This window comes from Myotis brandtii, unplaced genomic scaffold, assembly GCF_000412655.1.
Source record: "Myotis brandtii unplaced genomic scaffold, ASM41265v1 scaffold170, whole genome shotgun sequence".
Taxonomy (NCBI): domain Eukaryota; kingdom Metazoa; phylum Chordata; class Mammalia; order Chiroptera; family Vespertilionidae; genus Myotis; species Myotis brandtii.
In genome coordinates this window covers 585178-599671 of record NW_005356260.1, presented here as the reverse complement: position 1 = coordinate 599671, position 14494 = coordinate 585178, and the positions used below count along the sequence as shown (strand labels likewise).

Sequence of the window (14494 nt, the reverse complement as noted above, 5' to 3'; positions counted from 1 at the left end):
TCACACACTGACAGGATTGGATGGCACTTCCTCCTTCTAGTGGAGAAACCCCTTTCGTGGCTTGTCTTCTGTAGTTAAGTTGGTTCTCCCGTTGCTTGTCTTCCTCTGGTCAGATTCTGAAGGAGTGCCCTCCCTCCCCAGGGACGAGTGTAAATTCACGTGGACGACCTCTGTCTGCTTGGCAATTACCAGAAAAAACTCCCTTTCGTTCTTTTTTTCCAACTTCAGGCTTTCATTGTTTATGGTCCAGATGTTTCCCTAGTACAAGTGAAGCAAAATGTGTCATAATACCATCACACTTTTTGACAGAAATCTCTTGGCCATGAGAGGCAGCACTACAGAGCGATTTGGTAGGGTTTCTTTAGGCTAAAGCTCGGGTCGGGTGTGTTCTGACGTCGGCCTGCGGGTCTCTTTCAGGCCTGTCTGACCCAGGGGATGACCTTGTACAGCTACGGCATGCTGCTGCCCTGCGGGGTCGACCAGTTCCACGGCACCGAGTACGTGTGCTGCCCTCAGACCAAGGCCATGGAGTTGGCTGTGTCAAAGGAAGAGGAGGACGAGGAGGACGAGGACGGAGAGGAAGAGGAGGAGGAAGACTATGATGTTTATAAAAGGTGAACTCTTGTCCTGAGCCTGGGAATTGTTTTGTCGGGGGCTGGGGGCTGCTGGGTGAAGGGGGTGTTGCCTTGGTTCTGCTGAGCTGAGCCAGCCTGCATTTCATGGCAGCTGGAGCTGGTCACGGGAGTGCTGGAGGCTGCCAGCCTTACGTTACGCTGGGCCGCCCTGCTTTCCACAGGTCCACGTGGTCCCTGGTCACTGGCTCTTCCCTTTTGCTGGCGGAGCCAGGCCGAAGCCTTCACGGGCTAGTTCAGGGCACGCTGAGCTTATTTCCTGTCTCTGTTTGTGTTTCAGAACAGGGAGCAGACTCATTGTTGTGCTGTGCGTAGGAACTGGCATTAACCTTCCTCTTTTGCTGTGACCCTTAGTGAATTTCCTACCGAAGCAGATTTGGAAGACTTCACCGAGGCAGCTGCGGATGAGGATGGCGAGGACGAGGAAGAGGAGGAGGAAGTGGTGGAAGACCGAGACTACTACTATGACACCTTTAAAGGGGACGACTACAACGAAGAGACCCCGACGGCGCCCAGCAGCGACGGGGCCATCTCAGCAAAGGAAATGACTCACGACGTTAAAGGTAACGCGATGTGAGCAGAGGCAGTAACATCCATACGGGAATTGCTTACTTAGAATTGTGTGCTGGATTCACCACCGGTGAGTTACAGGAGAGGCGGGCTTCTGTGCGCGGAAGGAGGCCAGCTCCTCAGGGTGCTGGTGGTGCCAGCTTCATGGCGGCTGGGCCGCGGCAGGGCCTGCCATGGACACACCCAGGGAGAGTGCAGAATGAATCAGAGAACTGTTCTCTGCGTTGCAAGGACTTAACTGGAGAATAAGAGACAACCTGGTCTCTCCTGAGGGGCACCCCCTCCCCCATACTGCTAAAGCCCTGACCCTGTGGAATGGAAATCACTTCCTTAGTTCTTCTCTTTCTGAGTGGGTTCCAGTGGCTCGGCCACCCTGTTTACCATTGGAAAGCCGTTTGCAACTGGGAGGGTGGAATTGAATGAGCTACTGGGAAGGGATTGGGACCAGCAGTGTTTTCATCTTGACAGTTTAAAAAAAAAAGGTGGTAACGGTTCTAGAGCCATTCCCACACAACCTCCTGGATCTGAAACCAGTGAAGATCTGAAGAATTATTTAGGACCCAACTAGGGGAAATGATTTAATGAGCCTAGAAATTGATTCACCTTGGAGACCACACAAGTGTGCACTCGTCCTTTTTAGATGCTTAAGTAGTGCTTCCACTATCTCCACGCACAGAGCCTGTCCACCTGTGTTCCCTGCAGGCCTTGACCCATCACGATAGGCAAACCAGGCAAATACCTCCACCGACCAGCTCAGCAGGGTGGGCTCACAGAGCTAAGAGGTAGGGAATTCCTCTCTGCCAACCTGTGCATCTAGCCTCAAGTCAGCACAGAACACTTTCAGTTCCACAATGTATTGCCTTCGAGTGGAAACGACTGGCTTGAGCTGGTGAGCCAGTTAGCCGGGCGCTGAGGGTCTGTCCAGCCCTAGCCTCCTGATGTTGAGTGTCCCTGGGCCTTCCTCGCCCGGCCCAGCCCTGCACTCTGTAGGTTGTGACGCGTCTGCAGCTGCCACCTGTGTCCCGCTGACATCTGACCATTTTCACACAGCTGTCTGCTCCCAGGAGGCGATGACGGGGCCCTGCCGGGCCGTGATGCCCCGTTGGTACTTCGACCTCTCCAAGGGAAAGTGCGTGCGCTTTATATATGGCGGCTGCGGAGGCAACAGGAACAATTTTGAGTCTGAGGATTATTGTATGGCTGTGTGTAAAGCGATGAGTAAGTCCGCCACGCTGGCTCTGTGCAGCAGACTGTCCTGTCCGGCGTTTTGTCTTTCCCGGCCGTCCACGTGACTGCATCTGTTAGTGCTCCCTGCCCTCGGGTGTTCGCTGTTGGTCGTGTTTCCCTCATCTTGTGCTTTCCAGATCTGGGCTTGCTTTCCTGTGGGCAGCTGGAAGCTCAGTTCTCCGTGTCCTGTGTTCACCGTGGGTGCTGGTGGTGGTGGTGGTGATGGTGGTGGTGGTGGTGATGATGGTGTGTTCCCTCCCTGGCACTGCGGGAGCGCCCAGGCCTTGCTCTTTCTCAGCCCTCTGTTACTCTGCTGGCTCCCTGGGCGCTGTGTGTTGGCTCGGAAGACAGCCTTGCCCTGGTTGTCTCTAGTTGAAAGGTACCAAAGGGGAAGCAGGGCAGCCAGGAGTTCTGCATATGATCGCTCCAGGCTTTGCCTCTCATCCTTGACTTTGAACTACCCTGTCACCGACCCTGTGATGCCTGCTCTCTGAAGCAGTGACGATGGGGATGCTTGGGAGTCCAGAAAATTGAGCCGCCTCGCTTTATGTCTCTAGGGAGAGAGCTTTGCAGCCAGGAGGTGGTACCTGTTTCTCTGTATTCGGCAGCCCTGGGTCATGCAGAGATTTGGGGGGAGAGAAGGAACTTTAGTTTATGTGTCCTTAGCTCCCAAGGAAACTCTGTGGCTCAGTTGGGTTGGGTTTACTAAGGTAGGAAAAGTTTTCATTTTCTCCATGGTTGCCCCTTTTCCTGTTTTAAGACCCCCTTTCTCTTACTTTGCAGTGCTAACCCTGTGTTTGGAAAATCCTCAGGCCAAGTTCCTATTCTGGGTTTCGTTAGAATGATGATTCCTGGTATTTGACTGTAGCTTCTGATGGTTGTCATTCAGATGCCTTCATGGTCCCTCTTCCCCCTCAACCCCTCACCAAAAGATGTCTGAAATCTTAATATAATATGGTATACTTTTAGCACTTCCACTCCAGCTGCTGCTCTGTGGAAAGGCTGTTTTTATTTCATACACTTGAAAAGGTGAAAAAAATACGAATCCTTAGGGAACTTTGGCAGAAAGATTTTTATTCAAGAAAAATGTAGAGATAGAAATGGCTATTTTCAGCTCTGTAGAACTACTTAAAATAAGAGGCAACAAAAACATTGCTTTGGGTTGAAGCCTGAGGAATCGGGGTTCGGATGAGATTTTACTGAATATGCAGATGGTGATCTTTTCCCAAAGGATCAGAGAGAGAGTGCCTTAAGACATGATGGAATTTTGGCAGCTCTTCAGAGCATTAACAAAGTCTGCCAAATGGTGGTTTCCGGTTACGTATGTAAGGGAGACTTGCCAAGGGGCTGCATGTGTTCATGGGCTTTTGGGGCCCTGGCTGGAGTGCTTGGGTGGCCCAGAAGCATCGCTGTTCCCATGGTCAAGGTTGTGTCCCTCCTCCAAGGGGATTGAGATGGGCCAATGAGCTGGTGGTTTTCACACGGACAGAGGACGTGGTGCTGGGTGGGAGCCCACCGTGTCTGCAGAACCAAACCTCTAGGCCCGCTGCCCCCTTTCCCTTTAGTTTCCAGAGGGTGGAGGCAGCTTACGTTTGGTATTACCTTCATCCAGCCCAGTGATGTGAACAAAGCTCTTCTCTAACACACAGACCTTTAAGCTGCAGGCCTGCACCCCTGGTGGTGACGTGCTCGGTGGCACAGACGGACTTCAGTGCTTTGAAATTCTCCCAGCTGAACTTTTGCGTATCCTGGGGAATGTGGTCTGTGAAGCCACATATTAGTTAACTTAGTTCATTTGAAAATTGGCTGTTGTAGCTTTTAGGTTTAGTAACTAAAATGAGGGAAATAGAAGATGCGCTGGTGGAAGACTGGAGCAGCTGATGCATTTGTAGTTACATTGGTCAGTTGTACCTTTGTTTTCAAGTTCTGCTGAACGTACGCAGTCCTGGAAGTTAGGTGGATTTGTTTGAATTAAAGGTTGTTGAATTGGGCTTTTACTACCCACTCGGCTCTAGCACGATGTCATGATGCAGCAGGTTGCGCAGCAGGTTGCGTGTTGGTCCTGTGTCAGTCCTCCCTGGCCGGGAATGTGTCGGGAATTGGGCGAGGAAGTTGCCATGAGTATTCCTGAGAGGCTGGCTGGGGAACCTGTCCTCCCAGTCCTTCCCTTAGAAGAGAAAGCTCCCTGGTGCAGCATTGCCTCGCCGGGGGCCAGTAGGAAGCTGCTAGACTGGCAGGGAGGGGTGGTTATGCTAACGGGTCTGCCTCGGGGTGGTGGCCTGTTGGGGCTAATGGATGTCTTGGGTGTCTTCACACTGGGCAGTCCTTGTTGAATAGCAGCTCTGTCCTGTCACATACAGCAACTTAGCTTTACCTGTCATCTCTGCTATTGGGGGTTCAATACTGTTGAACACTGAGACACTAGCTAGAGCAGATGGGCTTTCCCAGTATGCAAAGAACATTCAGTTGAGTTAGTTCCCCAAAATAGGTTCTCACCTAAAATAGCAAGAAGAAAAGAGCCCTGAGCCCTCAAGTTCCCTTCAAAATAGAGAGTGTGGAAGCACTCGGCTGGTCTGACTTCAGCCCTCGTCTCTGGTCAGATGCCATCGGTGACAGCAGTAAGGCAGTTACTTTTTAGGGTTTAAGATTTCAAGAACCGAGGGACAGTTAGAAGAAGCGATTTCCTTTGCTGCCCCTGAAGTCCTCAGTGAATGCCTGGCTGGCACCATAGTTGCCAGGGTACCTGGACTGGCCTGGTGGGCGAATCTCGTATAAGGCAGGTAGACCAGCGCAGCCTAACCACTGGGTCCTGGCGGACAGGAGCTCGCCCTGTCCTTGGAGCGCAGTACCAGTCAGACGAGCCCGCTCTGCGCTCCTGAGCTCGGTGTCCTCCCAGAGCGCAGTGCTGTCCGGTTCAGCAGGGGCCTCGCCCCCCAAAGAGACCACCCTCTGTCATTCTGTTCCAGTTCCCCCAACTCCTCTGCCGACCAGCGATGTGGACGTGTATTTCGAGACCTCTGCGGATGATAACGAGCACGCCCGCTTCCAGAAGGCTAAGGAGCAGCTAGAAATTCGGCACCGCAACCGGATGGACAGGGTAAACTGCAGCCTCCCCGTATCCGCATGGCGTCGGGCATTGGGGACATGGTTCTCATAGTTGAAGAAAAGGGACACCATCTCCCTAGACTGTCACGCTAACATGTCGCCTAGGAGAGGTGAGGTGTGCGAGTATCAGGGGACCTCAGTGTGACGAGGCCTCCCCCGCCTCCAGCTCCACAGCAGCATAATTCCCTCGGCGCACTGCGTTTCACACTCGGTAGCAGACTGTCACGCTAACATGTCGCCTAGGAGAGGTGAGGGGTGCGAGTATCAGGGGACCTTCTCAGTGTGACGAGGCCTCCCCGCTTCCCCATCTCCACGGCAGCATAATTCCCTCGGCGTGCTGCGTTTCACACTCAGTGGTGAGCACTTACGCTATTATGTTCTCATTAGTATTAGTATCATTTTTTGTCATTAACTAGCTTAAAAAATGTATTTTAAAGAAGGGAACTTCATGCCATGGTTGTAAAGAGCTAGTGTCATTTGCCATTAGAGAAAGGTAAGTGTGAAAATGTATTACATGAGAGCAAGACACTAGCTAGTGCTGCCTGTTGAAAGTTCTGAGTCTTGGGATGTTTTCTTTTCCCTGAAAGGGTTGTGTTAGAGCAACATGAGCCCCATAGTGGGCTTTCTCCCAGACTCAAGGATTGAGAGAAAATCAGAGGGAGTCCTTGCTAGGTCTCAGTGACCACCTGAAATCCCACACATCATCTGAGCTGGGCTTACACTTTGGGAGAAATGGTTGTTATTCTGTTTTATCCACATCAGTTCTGAGAAATGGGTATTAACCACTTCCTGCTCTCTCTTTTTGGTGAGGAGACTAAGGCACAGAGACTTTTTAAAAAATATATTTTTATTGATTTCAGAGAGGAAGGGAGAGGGAGAAAGAAATAGAAACATCAATGATGAGAGAGAGTCACTGACCAGCTGCCTCCTGCATGCTCCCTATTGGGGATCGAGCCTCCAACCCGGGCATGTGCCCTTGACGGCAATCGAACCCGGGCCCCTTCAGTCCACAGGCCAATGCTCTGTGCACTGAGCCAAACCAGCTAGGGCGACACAGAGACTTTTAAGTAACATGCCCAAGGAGATAGAACAAAGAGGTGTGGGATTGAGACTCCAGTGGGGGACAGTGAGGCGGAGCCTCGGAGGCAGTGCTCTGGGAACAAGCTAAACGGCCCTGAGCTCACGAGGGATCACACGTGCGATTTCCTTCTGCACAGTTTCCTGTGTGAGATGCGGGGGATTGTTCTGGAGACTACTCCCTGGTTAGAGAACTCTGCCTTTTATTCTAGGTAAAGAAGGAATGGGAAGAGGCCGAGCTTCAAGCGAAGAACCTCCCTAAAGCAGAGAGGCAGACGCTGATCCAGGTGAGACGTGCTGTCCAGGGCGGGGCTTCCAGCCTGGCCCTCAGATGCAGTCAGCACCAACTCCCCGGAAGTTAGGGCTTCACAGCTCCTTTCAGTCGGGAGCTTATGTTACCAGGAAGTTCTAACCTCCCAACTGGTGTTCTCTAGAATAGCTCGCCTGTGGCAGAAGGAAAACAAACCCCCAGCCAGAGCGCACCTCATTCACGCCAGGAAGCAACCTTATCCGCTGCGTTTGTTCATTCTGTTCTCCTGGCTCAAGTCCTCGGTCATCTTCCTTCTTGGGCTGCGACTTGTCTTTCAGCAGCACTGAATTCTTGCTTTTACAGACTTACTGAAAAGTCGAAAGGCAGAGAAGAAATAACTCTGTGAGAATGTCACCTTAGAATCACAGCAGCAACTGCCTCCTCCTTGCAGAAGAGAGTGTTGATAGGAATAGGGATACAGGTGTGGGTCTCGTGACACTTAAACATTTTAAATCCGTTGGTGTTTGTTTAGCAGAAATCCCTCTTCACGATGACCCTTCCTCAGAACACCTAGAAACTCCAGTCGTGTTCGTTTCTGCACAGCCAGTGCATCCGTGCAGGGACGTGAACCCCGCAGCCTTAGCCAGGCCTTCAGATGTGGCCGGGACTTACAGCTCGCTGCTTGCCCCTCGGGACTGCAGTGGGAATGACTCAGAGGAACCCGCCATGCACTGGGACGTGCTTCGCAGCACGTCTCCTATTAGGCTGCGGTTTGGGGATGAGGAAGTGGGCGCCTGGCCACCGTGTGGGAAGTCAGCATTTCTTGCCTTGCAGTGCATGTGCAGAGGCCGGCGGTGCCCGGGAAGTCTGAGGGGCCCTGGCACTCTCTTTACCACGCTGTCACTAGGCAAGGAAGGATTGTTCTATCAGAGCAGACAAAGGCAGCGGCTCCTCGGATCACGTCATTTCATTAACATCGTTTCATGATGTTTCTGAGATGCTGTAGCAACTTAAGCCTCGTTTTATTTATTTATTTTTAAACATATTTTTATTGATTTCAGAGAGGAAAGGAAAGGGAGAGCGAGAAACATCAATGATGGGAAAGAATCGTTGATTGGCTGCCTCCTGCACGCCCCACCATGGGGATCGAGCCCACAACCCGGGCATGTGCCCTGACTGGGAATCGAACTGTGACCTCCTGGTTCATAGGTCAATGCTCAACCACTAAACCACACCGGCCGGGCTTACCCCTTGTTTCTATCAGTTAGCCTATGGTAAAATTGGTTGCGTTATATGTCGTTTTGCTTAAAGTTAGAGAAGCTGGTGCTGACAAGTGAGGACTTCGTGTATACAGTGCTTAGATCTGAACCTGCTCCACTCTGTGGACCCGCTGCAGCTCACACACGCCCTGGGCAGGGAGAAGCCAGTGTTGGGCTCTTAGGTGTTTGCCTAGACTTCTCTGCCTGCCATGAATTACATGTTGTCTGCTTTCTGGGCGTAGCACTTCCAAGCGATGGTGAAAGCTTTAGAGAAAGAAGCCGCCAGCGAGAAGCAGCAGCTGGTGGAAACCCACCTGGCCCGGGTGGAAGCTATGCTGAACGACCGCCGCCGCATGGCGCTAGAGAACTACCTGGCTGCCTTGCAGGCCGACCCGCCGCGGGTGAGTCGCGGGCAGCAGGTCACTGGTGAAGCGTGCCCCAGTGTGGCCTGCCCCCAATAGTGTTTATGTGGAGCCATCGTGACACGGGTCCATAAAATGACGTGTTTATGACAGGCTCTGGCAAGGCTGGAAGTGAGGAAAGAAGAGGAGGGAGGGAAGGGAATTACGTCGCAGTATCTGCTTACATTGGCTTAGCATTGCACTGCCTGCGTGTGCACCTGTGGCACCGGGTGTGACCCAGAGAAAGCACAGCCTCAGCACTTGGTTGGTAGTTATCCGGTTACCAAGTTGTTACCAGCCTCACTTTCAAAGAATAAAAACACCTTCCATGGACAAAGGCTTTGAACCAGTTCTACTTTAAATGAAATTGTGAAGAAAGGGGTAAAGTAGTTTATATAGAAACCCTTTTGTGCTGATAGTCTCAGACTTTTTTTAAGAATATATTTTTATTGATTTCAAAGAGAAAGGGAGAGGGAGAGAGAGAGAGAAACATCAATGATGAGAATCATGGATCGGCTGCCTCCTGCAGGCCCCATACTGGGGATCGAGCCCGCAACCCAGGCATGTGCCCTGACTAGGAATCAAACCACAACCTCCTGGTTCATGGTGCTCTATCCACTGAGCCACACCGGCTGGACAGTGTCAGGCTTTTTTATCCCTTAACTCTGTCTACCCTGTCTTGCTCTGGCGGGTGGACAGTATTGGAAAGGAGGATATTTGTATCCTTCTAAGGAAGCAAGTACAGTCATTTCTGGGTGACACAGGGACTGCCTGTTTTGTAATGAAGGGGTCAGAGGCTGAGCCCACAAAAAAGTACCCATTGGAGGAGGACAGTGGGCTAGAGATTATGGAAAATACTGTTTGTGAAGGCTTATACAACTTGGGAACCTAGATTTGGGTACTTAGAAAGGTGGCTTCTTGTTGCTAAAAGCGTTTGAAAGGAGAGCTTTCATTCTTGTGCTTCACTGAGCTTTACATTCTTAAGGGAATTTTTAAAGCCTTGTTTTTCTGTCTATTTTCAATGCCCTCGTCTCTGGAGATTGAAACAACTGTTCTGTCTTGCAGCCTCATCGCATTCTCCAGGCCTTGCGGCGGTATGTCCGCGCTGAGAACAAAGATCGCCTGCACACCATCCGTCACTACCAGCATGTGTTGGCTGTGGACCCAGAAAAGGCGGCCCAGATGAAATCCCAGGTGCGCCAGGCAGAGTCGAAGTTGCTCTGGGAGAGTTTCTGGTTGGGGGGCTGCTGTGACTGATGGTCGGTCAGCACTGATGCTTGATATCAGTCCTTAGAAAGTGTCTCTCATTTCCAGAGACATTAGGTACAAGAGTTGGTTTAAGAATAGTTTATTGATTTTTAGAGAGAGGAAGAGAGAGGAACATCAGTGTGAGAATGCAACATTGATCAACTGCCTCCTGTACACACCCTACTGGGGTTCGAGCCTGCAGCTCGGGCATGTGCCCAGACCAGGAATCAAACTGGCAATATTAAGTACTTTCTACTTAAACAGTTGCTGAAAGTTCAGTAATGGGTGATTATATTGTAAGTCAGTATCTAACAGTTTATTTTCATTTAGGGTACCACTGGAATTAATATTGGAAATCATTTTCTAGGCTGCGATATCAAGCAGATCATAAAGATTGGTATCTTTTGTACATTACATTTTTGTTTAGACAGACACTTTTAGATTCCTGGGATTTGTCCCACGCTAGGTCTAGCTTTTTTTTAAAGTCATCTATAAAAGTTTGCTTCTGGACCCTCTTTCTAAATTCGATATTGTCCATATATTAAGTTGAGTTTTGCTCTCGTATTCATAGAAAATGAACTTGCCTGTAAGACTGCTGGCTCCCTTTTGATCACAGTCTAATAGTTCAGCCCATTAGTGGGTTTGTTTTGTGTTGAGTCTTTTGTTTCTTCTTTAGCCTGTTAGTTTCCAGAGGGCCCTGTGATGACATGACTGATCTTACCTTATTTCCTCCCATATTATAAACCTAGTGCTGTGCTATTGTGGGTATTACAAGTGTGGGCACTTGTCCATCATCCCAGGAACTCCCCTCCCAGCCTCCGTGCCTGTGCGTTATGAATGGAAGGTAATCTGCCCACAGGCCTAGCAGTGCTGCAGCAAGGGCACTGCTCCTTCGTTGAGCAGATGTTTGTGTGCTTCCTGTCCACCTGCCAGACTCTGCCCTCACATCTGACGCCACAGAGTCCAGGCCCTGTGTGCCCTTGAGCAGCTCCCAGTGCGCACAGGATTAATTACATTAATTGTAAAGATGAAGAGTAATTGTCCTCAAACATAGCTGCACTTCCGCAGTTGGGTATTTGGGGAAATGAAGGAACTCGGGCTCCTAAAGAGGGAAGAATGAAAGGGGCCAGGTCTGGGGCCAGAAGGGACCCCTGCTATGGCCCCGGGGCAGTGCTTTAAGCTGGATGCAGTAGCAGGAAGGAGAAAGGCAAGAACCTCCTAGAGTGGCTTCCAGGAAGCTCAGGGGGAGCAATGCATGCATCTTGACTGGGGTAGGTTTTGTAGGTCGGCTTGATTTGTATTTTTAAGTGATCATTTTTAAAATTTTTGTGTGTGAAAGAACTAGACTATTGTGTAGGATTTTACAGAGAACATGGCCTGTTCTGTGTGATGAGAATAGGAGAGATCTGATCAGTATATTAAATCAATACCTAGGGGAAGACTCACCTGCCAGCAGGACTAAAGTGCCCCACTAAGTCACACAGGAAGCAGAGCCCTCCTCAGAACATCACGGGGAAACCCAGCTCTGCTGTGTGATGTTTACTGTCTCCTCTGAGCCCCGCTGAATCCCATTAGCCTTTCGTCTGTTCCCTATTCTGTTCCCTGAACTCCAGAGAGCCCTGAATGCATTCAGCCGTTTTCACGTGCGGATATGGTTTGGGTGTGTGACGTGCCTTTGCCCCTCGTGTGCAGCTCCAAGGTTCAGCACAGACACCGGTGTGCAGCCTTCCCCCCACAGTGCATTTCTGTCCTCATGGGTGTGGGCCTTCCTCCCTCAGATGGCTCCTCAGTTCATGTGAAGAAGTGGAACGATGCCAGCACATGCTCAGACGGGGGTGGGCCACGTTTTCCTTTCTAGGCATTTTCTCTCTGAGGCATTCCCTCTCTTCTTTCCTATCAGTCTACTTGATTGAAAGAATGGCAGATATAAAATTAAATTGCTCCATCCTGGCTTCTAACGGTCAGAGAGATATCCGTCTACAACAAAGCATCTTGCCAGTTACCTCTTCCAGCCCACCCACTCCCATTTTGACCCTTCACGTTAATGGATTGTAGCCCACATAATGAATCCATGGGTTTAGCTCGCCCTCTGTAGGAAGAGCTTGGTAACTGCAAGTGTAGCCAGGCAGGAATAACCTCAAATAGCTTGTGTGAGCTGCAGCGGGTCTCGCTGTGTCATGGGGGTGGCAGTTACCCCAAATCACCTTTCTTTCCCACCAGAAGCTTTAAAAGTAAGTGACCAGTTGTAATGGCAACCTTGGAAATTTGCATTCAGAAAGGGTAGTGAGCCATGGAAGCCGGACGGGTGGTAGATAAATCTTATTTGACACCCCTTAAAATCAGGTTTGTGTATACCTTAGCGTAAGTTTTTGAAAGAATAGCTAATTTAGTTAAATAGGAATAAACTGGTTATCACCATGAAAATCATTTTAAGCAGTTACTTCACAAAGCAGTGTCTGTGACTGGTTTCTTCTCCCCCCAAATCTACTTTTTAGCCAGTGATTGCCTTCTCTTTTTTATCCCATCTAATCTGACCAGTGGTAGAAATTGGCCAACTCTTTCCTGGTTCACTCAGAAGAACCTTACTGAGTACCTGGCATTGTGCAAACTAGGGTTCTTTGTAACTCATTCAGCACAGTAAGTTATATGAAAGGCAAGTCAGCAGCTGGCTAGTGAGGATTCTTAATTTTCTTTAACTTGAAGGACTCTGGTCAGTTCTCAGATCGCCGAGGGGTATTGCACAGTCTGCACAATTCTTCACTTCAGTGGTCAGTACGTGCGTGGGGATTAGTGCATTCCCTCTGCCAGCTGCTCTGCTGAGCGCTGTGGAGGACTGGCCTTGCAGCTGGCCTTGCGGAGTGTGTGTGGCTGTCCCTGCGGGAGTGTGTGTGGCTAGTCCTCCTCCCCGGCTGTGTTGCTGACAGGCCTCTCACGTACTGTCCTTCCAGGTGATGACGCATCTCCACGTGATTGAAGAAAGGAGGAACCAGAGCCTCTCTCTGCTCTACAAAGTGCCCTATGTAGCCCAGGAAATCCAAGAGGAAATTGGTGGGTGCTGACTGTGTTTGTATCAGAGTCAGGTGGGGTCTTGTGAAGGCTTGTGAGTGATGGCCGAGAGAGATTAGAGAACTAGGCCGCGGGAAGCCATGAGGCTGGGTGTTAGCACCCCGGGGGTTCAGAAGTCTGGAATTCACGTGTCCAGGTCAAGGACTGGCTGTGGGCCACCGAGCCTTGAGTTTCATTGACCTTCACTCTGTTACCGGAAGAAAACTCTAGGGTGTAAAATTGCAAGGGCCTGGGGGAATCTCCTGTTACCTTTTCCCCCTTGTGCTGATGTATTTCAAGGCACCTATTTTACACATGTTCTCACTTCCTCTCCCTCTTGGTCTCTACCTGCTCTGTTCATTCAGTGAATATTTATTATCTGCCCTGTGTCACAGTGTAAGCCGTGCACAAGCAACAGTATTTCCTGGAGCTCAGTTAGCGTAGGAGAGACAGACAGGAAAACAAGTATCAGCAGGTGGTGTGAGCTGTGGAGGCGGGTAAACTCGGGTAGTGGTGGTGAGTGGCTGGGTGGTCAGGGAGGCTGTCGCAGGGCCAGTAACCCAAGACCCCAGGGGGAGAGAACATCCCTATCACAGGCAGGACTCCAGCAGAGGCCTGGCGTGTAAATCAAGCGGCAGGCACATTGGAGTAGATCAGGGCGAAGCGAGGCCAAAGAAGTAGGCAGAGGCCAATTTGTTAAGAGATTTTAGCAATATCTAGGGGTTTGGATTTTAGTTCAGGATAATAGAAAGCCATTAGAGGCTTTTAAACTAGTGAGTGACTAGATCTGGATTATGCTTTTAAAAAGAACATGAATTTTTTAAAAAATTACTTAGATGCTGTGTGGAGAGCCGATTAAAATTGGAGCCCACCGGGAAGCGGTTGTAAAAGTCCGGGCGAGAGCTGGTGGTTGTGTGCACTCGGGTGGTGATGGAGGAGAGAGAGTTGTGGGGGGTCTCAGGATACGGTTCAGAAGGAGGTGGACGGGCCGTGCAGTGGGTCGGATCGGGGTTGAGGGGAAGAAAAGCATCGAGGATGATGCTCAGGTCTTCATTGCGAGCAGTGAGTGGGTGGCGGTGCCAGAGTTTACTGAGGCAGAGCAGTGTCTACACTCGTTTTAAATAGAAGTTGCTGTTGGACGTGGAGTGGGCGTGTCACGTAGGCCCGTAGCCTGATGAGCCAGGGCTCAGGCGTTAGTTAAGGTACAGATTTGGGAGCCATGCTGTGTGGGTGGTGATTAAGACTGTGCCTTAGATGAAATTACTAGAGAAGAGGGGTGCCCAGGATGGAGCCCGGGCCCCCCATGCTGGGGTTCTGCAGCACCACAGAATCAGAAGGCATGTCAGGCAGTCGGTGACAGTTGTGAACTGGTGAGCTGCTCCTCGCGGCAGGTCTCTCGAGCTGTAATCAAATGAACGCGTCCTGTTCAGACTCTGGTCCTATGTCTAGAACCTAGAGCCTTCTGAAAACCTGGCTCCCTGCCGTGTCTGTCTTTGTCAGATGAGCTGCTTCAAGAACAGCGCGCAGACATGGACCAGTTCACGTCCTCTATCTCAGAGACCCCTGTGGACGTCCGGGTGAGCTCTGAAGAAAGTGATGAGATCCCACCATTCCGCCCCTTCCATCCCTTCCCGTCCTTACCTGAGAATGAAGGTGTGTATGATTGACAGTGCAACTTCT

The 14494-nt window shown here is 50.5% G+C and overlaps 1 protein-coding gene across 4 annotated transcripts in view; it reads left to right on the top strand.

Moving 5' to 3' along the window:
* APLP2 (amyloid beta (A4) precursor-like protein 2) overlaps nt 1–14494 on the top strand; it is a 29733-nt gene that overhangs the window by 7005 nt on the left and 8234 nt on the right. For 2 of the 4 annotated variants that reach the window (XM_005863016.2, XM_005863015.2), the window contains exons 4-12: nt 418–614; nt 987–1195; nt 2253–2420; nt 5396–5526; nt 6824–6898; nt 8363–8521; nt 9587–9715; nt 12718–12817; nt 14315–14467. In XM_005863016.2, the coding sequence (XP_005863078.1) occupies nt 418–614; nt 987–1195; nt 2253–2420; nt 5396–5526; nt 6824–6898; nt 8363–8521; nt 9587–9715; nt 12718–12817; nt 14315–14467 (1321 nt within the window). The remainder of the gene's footprint in view (nt 1–417; nt 615–986; nt 1196–2252; nt 2421–5395; nt 5527–6823; nt 6899–8362; nt 8522–9586; nt 9716–12717; nt 12818–14314; nt 14468–14494) is intronic. The other 2 variants (XM_005863018.2, XM_005863017.2) reach the window with 1 other exon arrangement.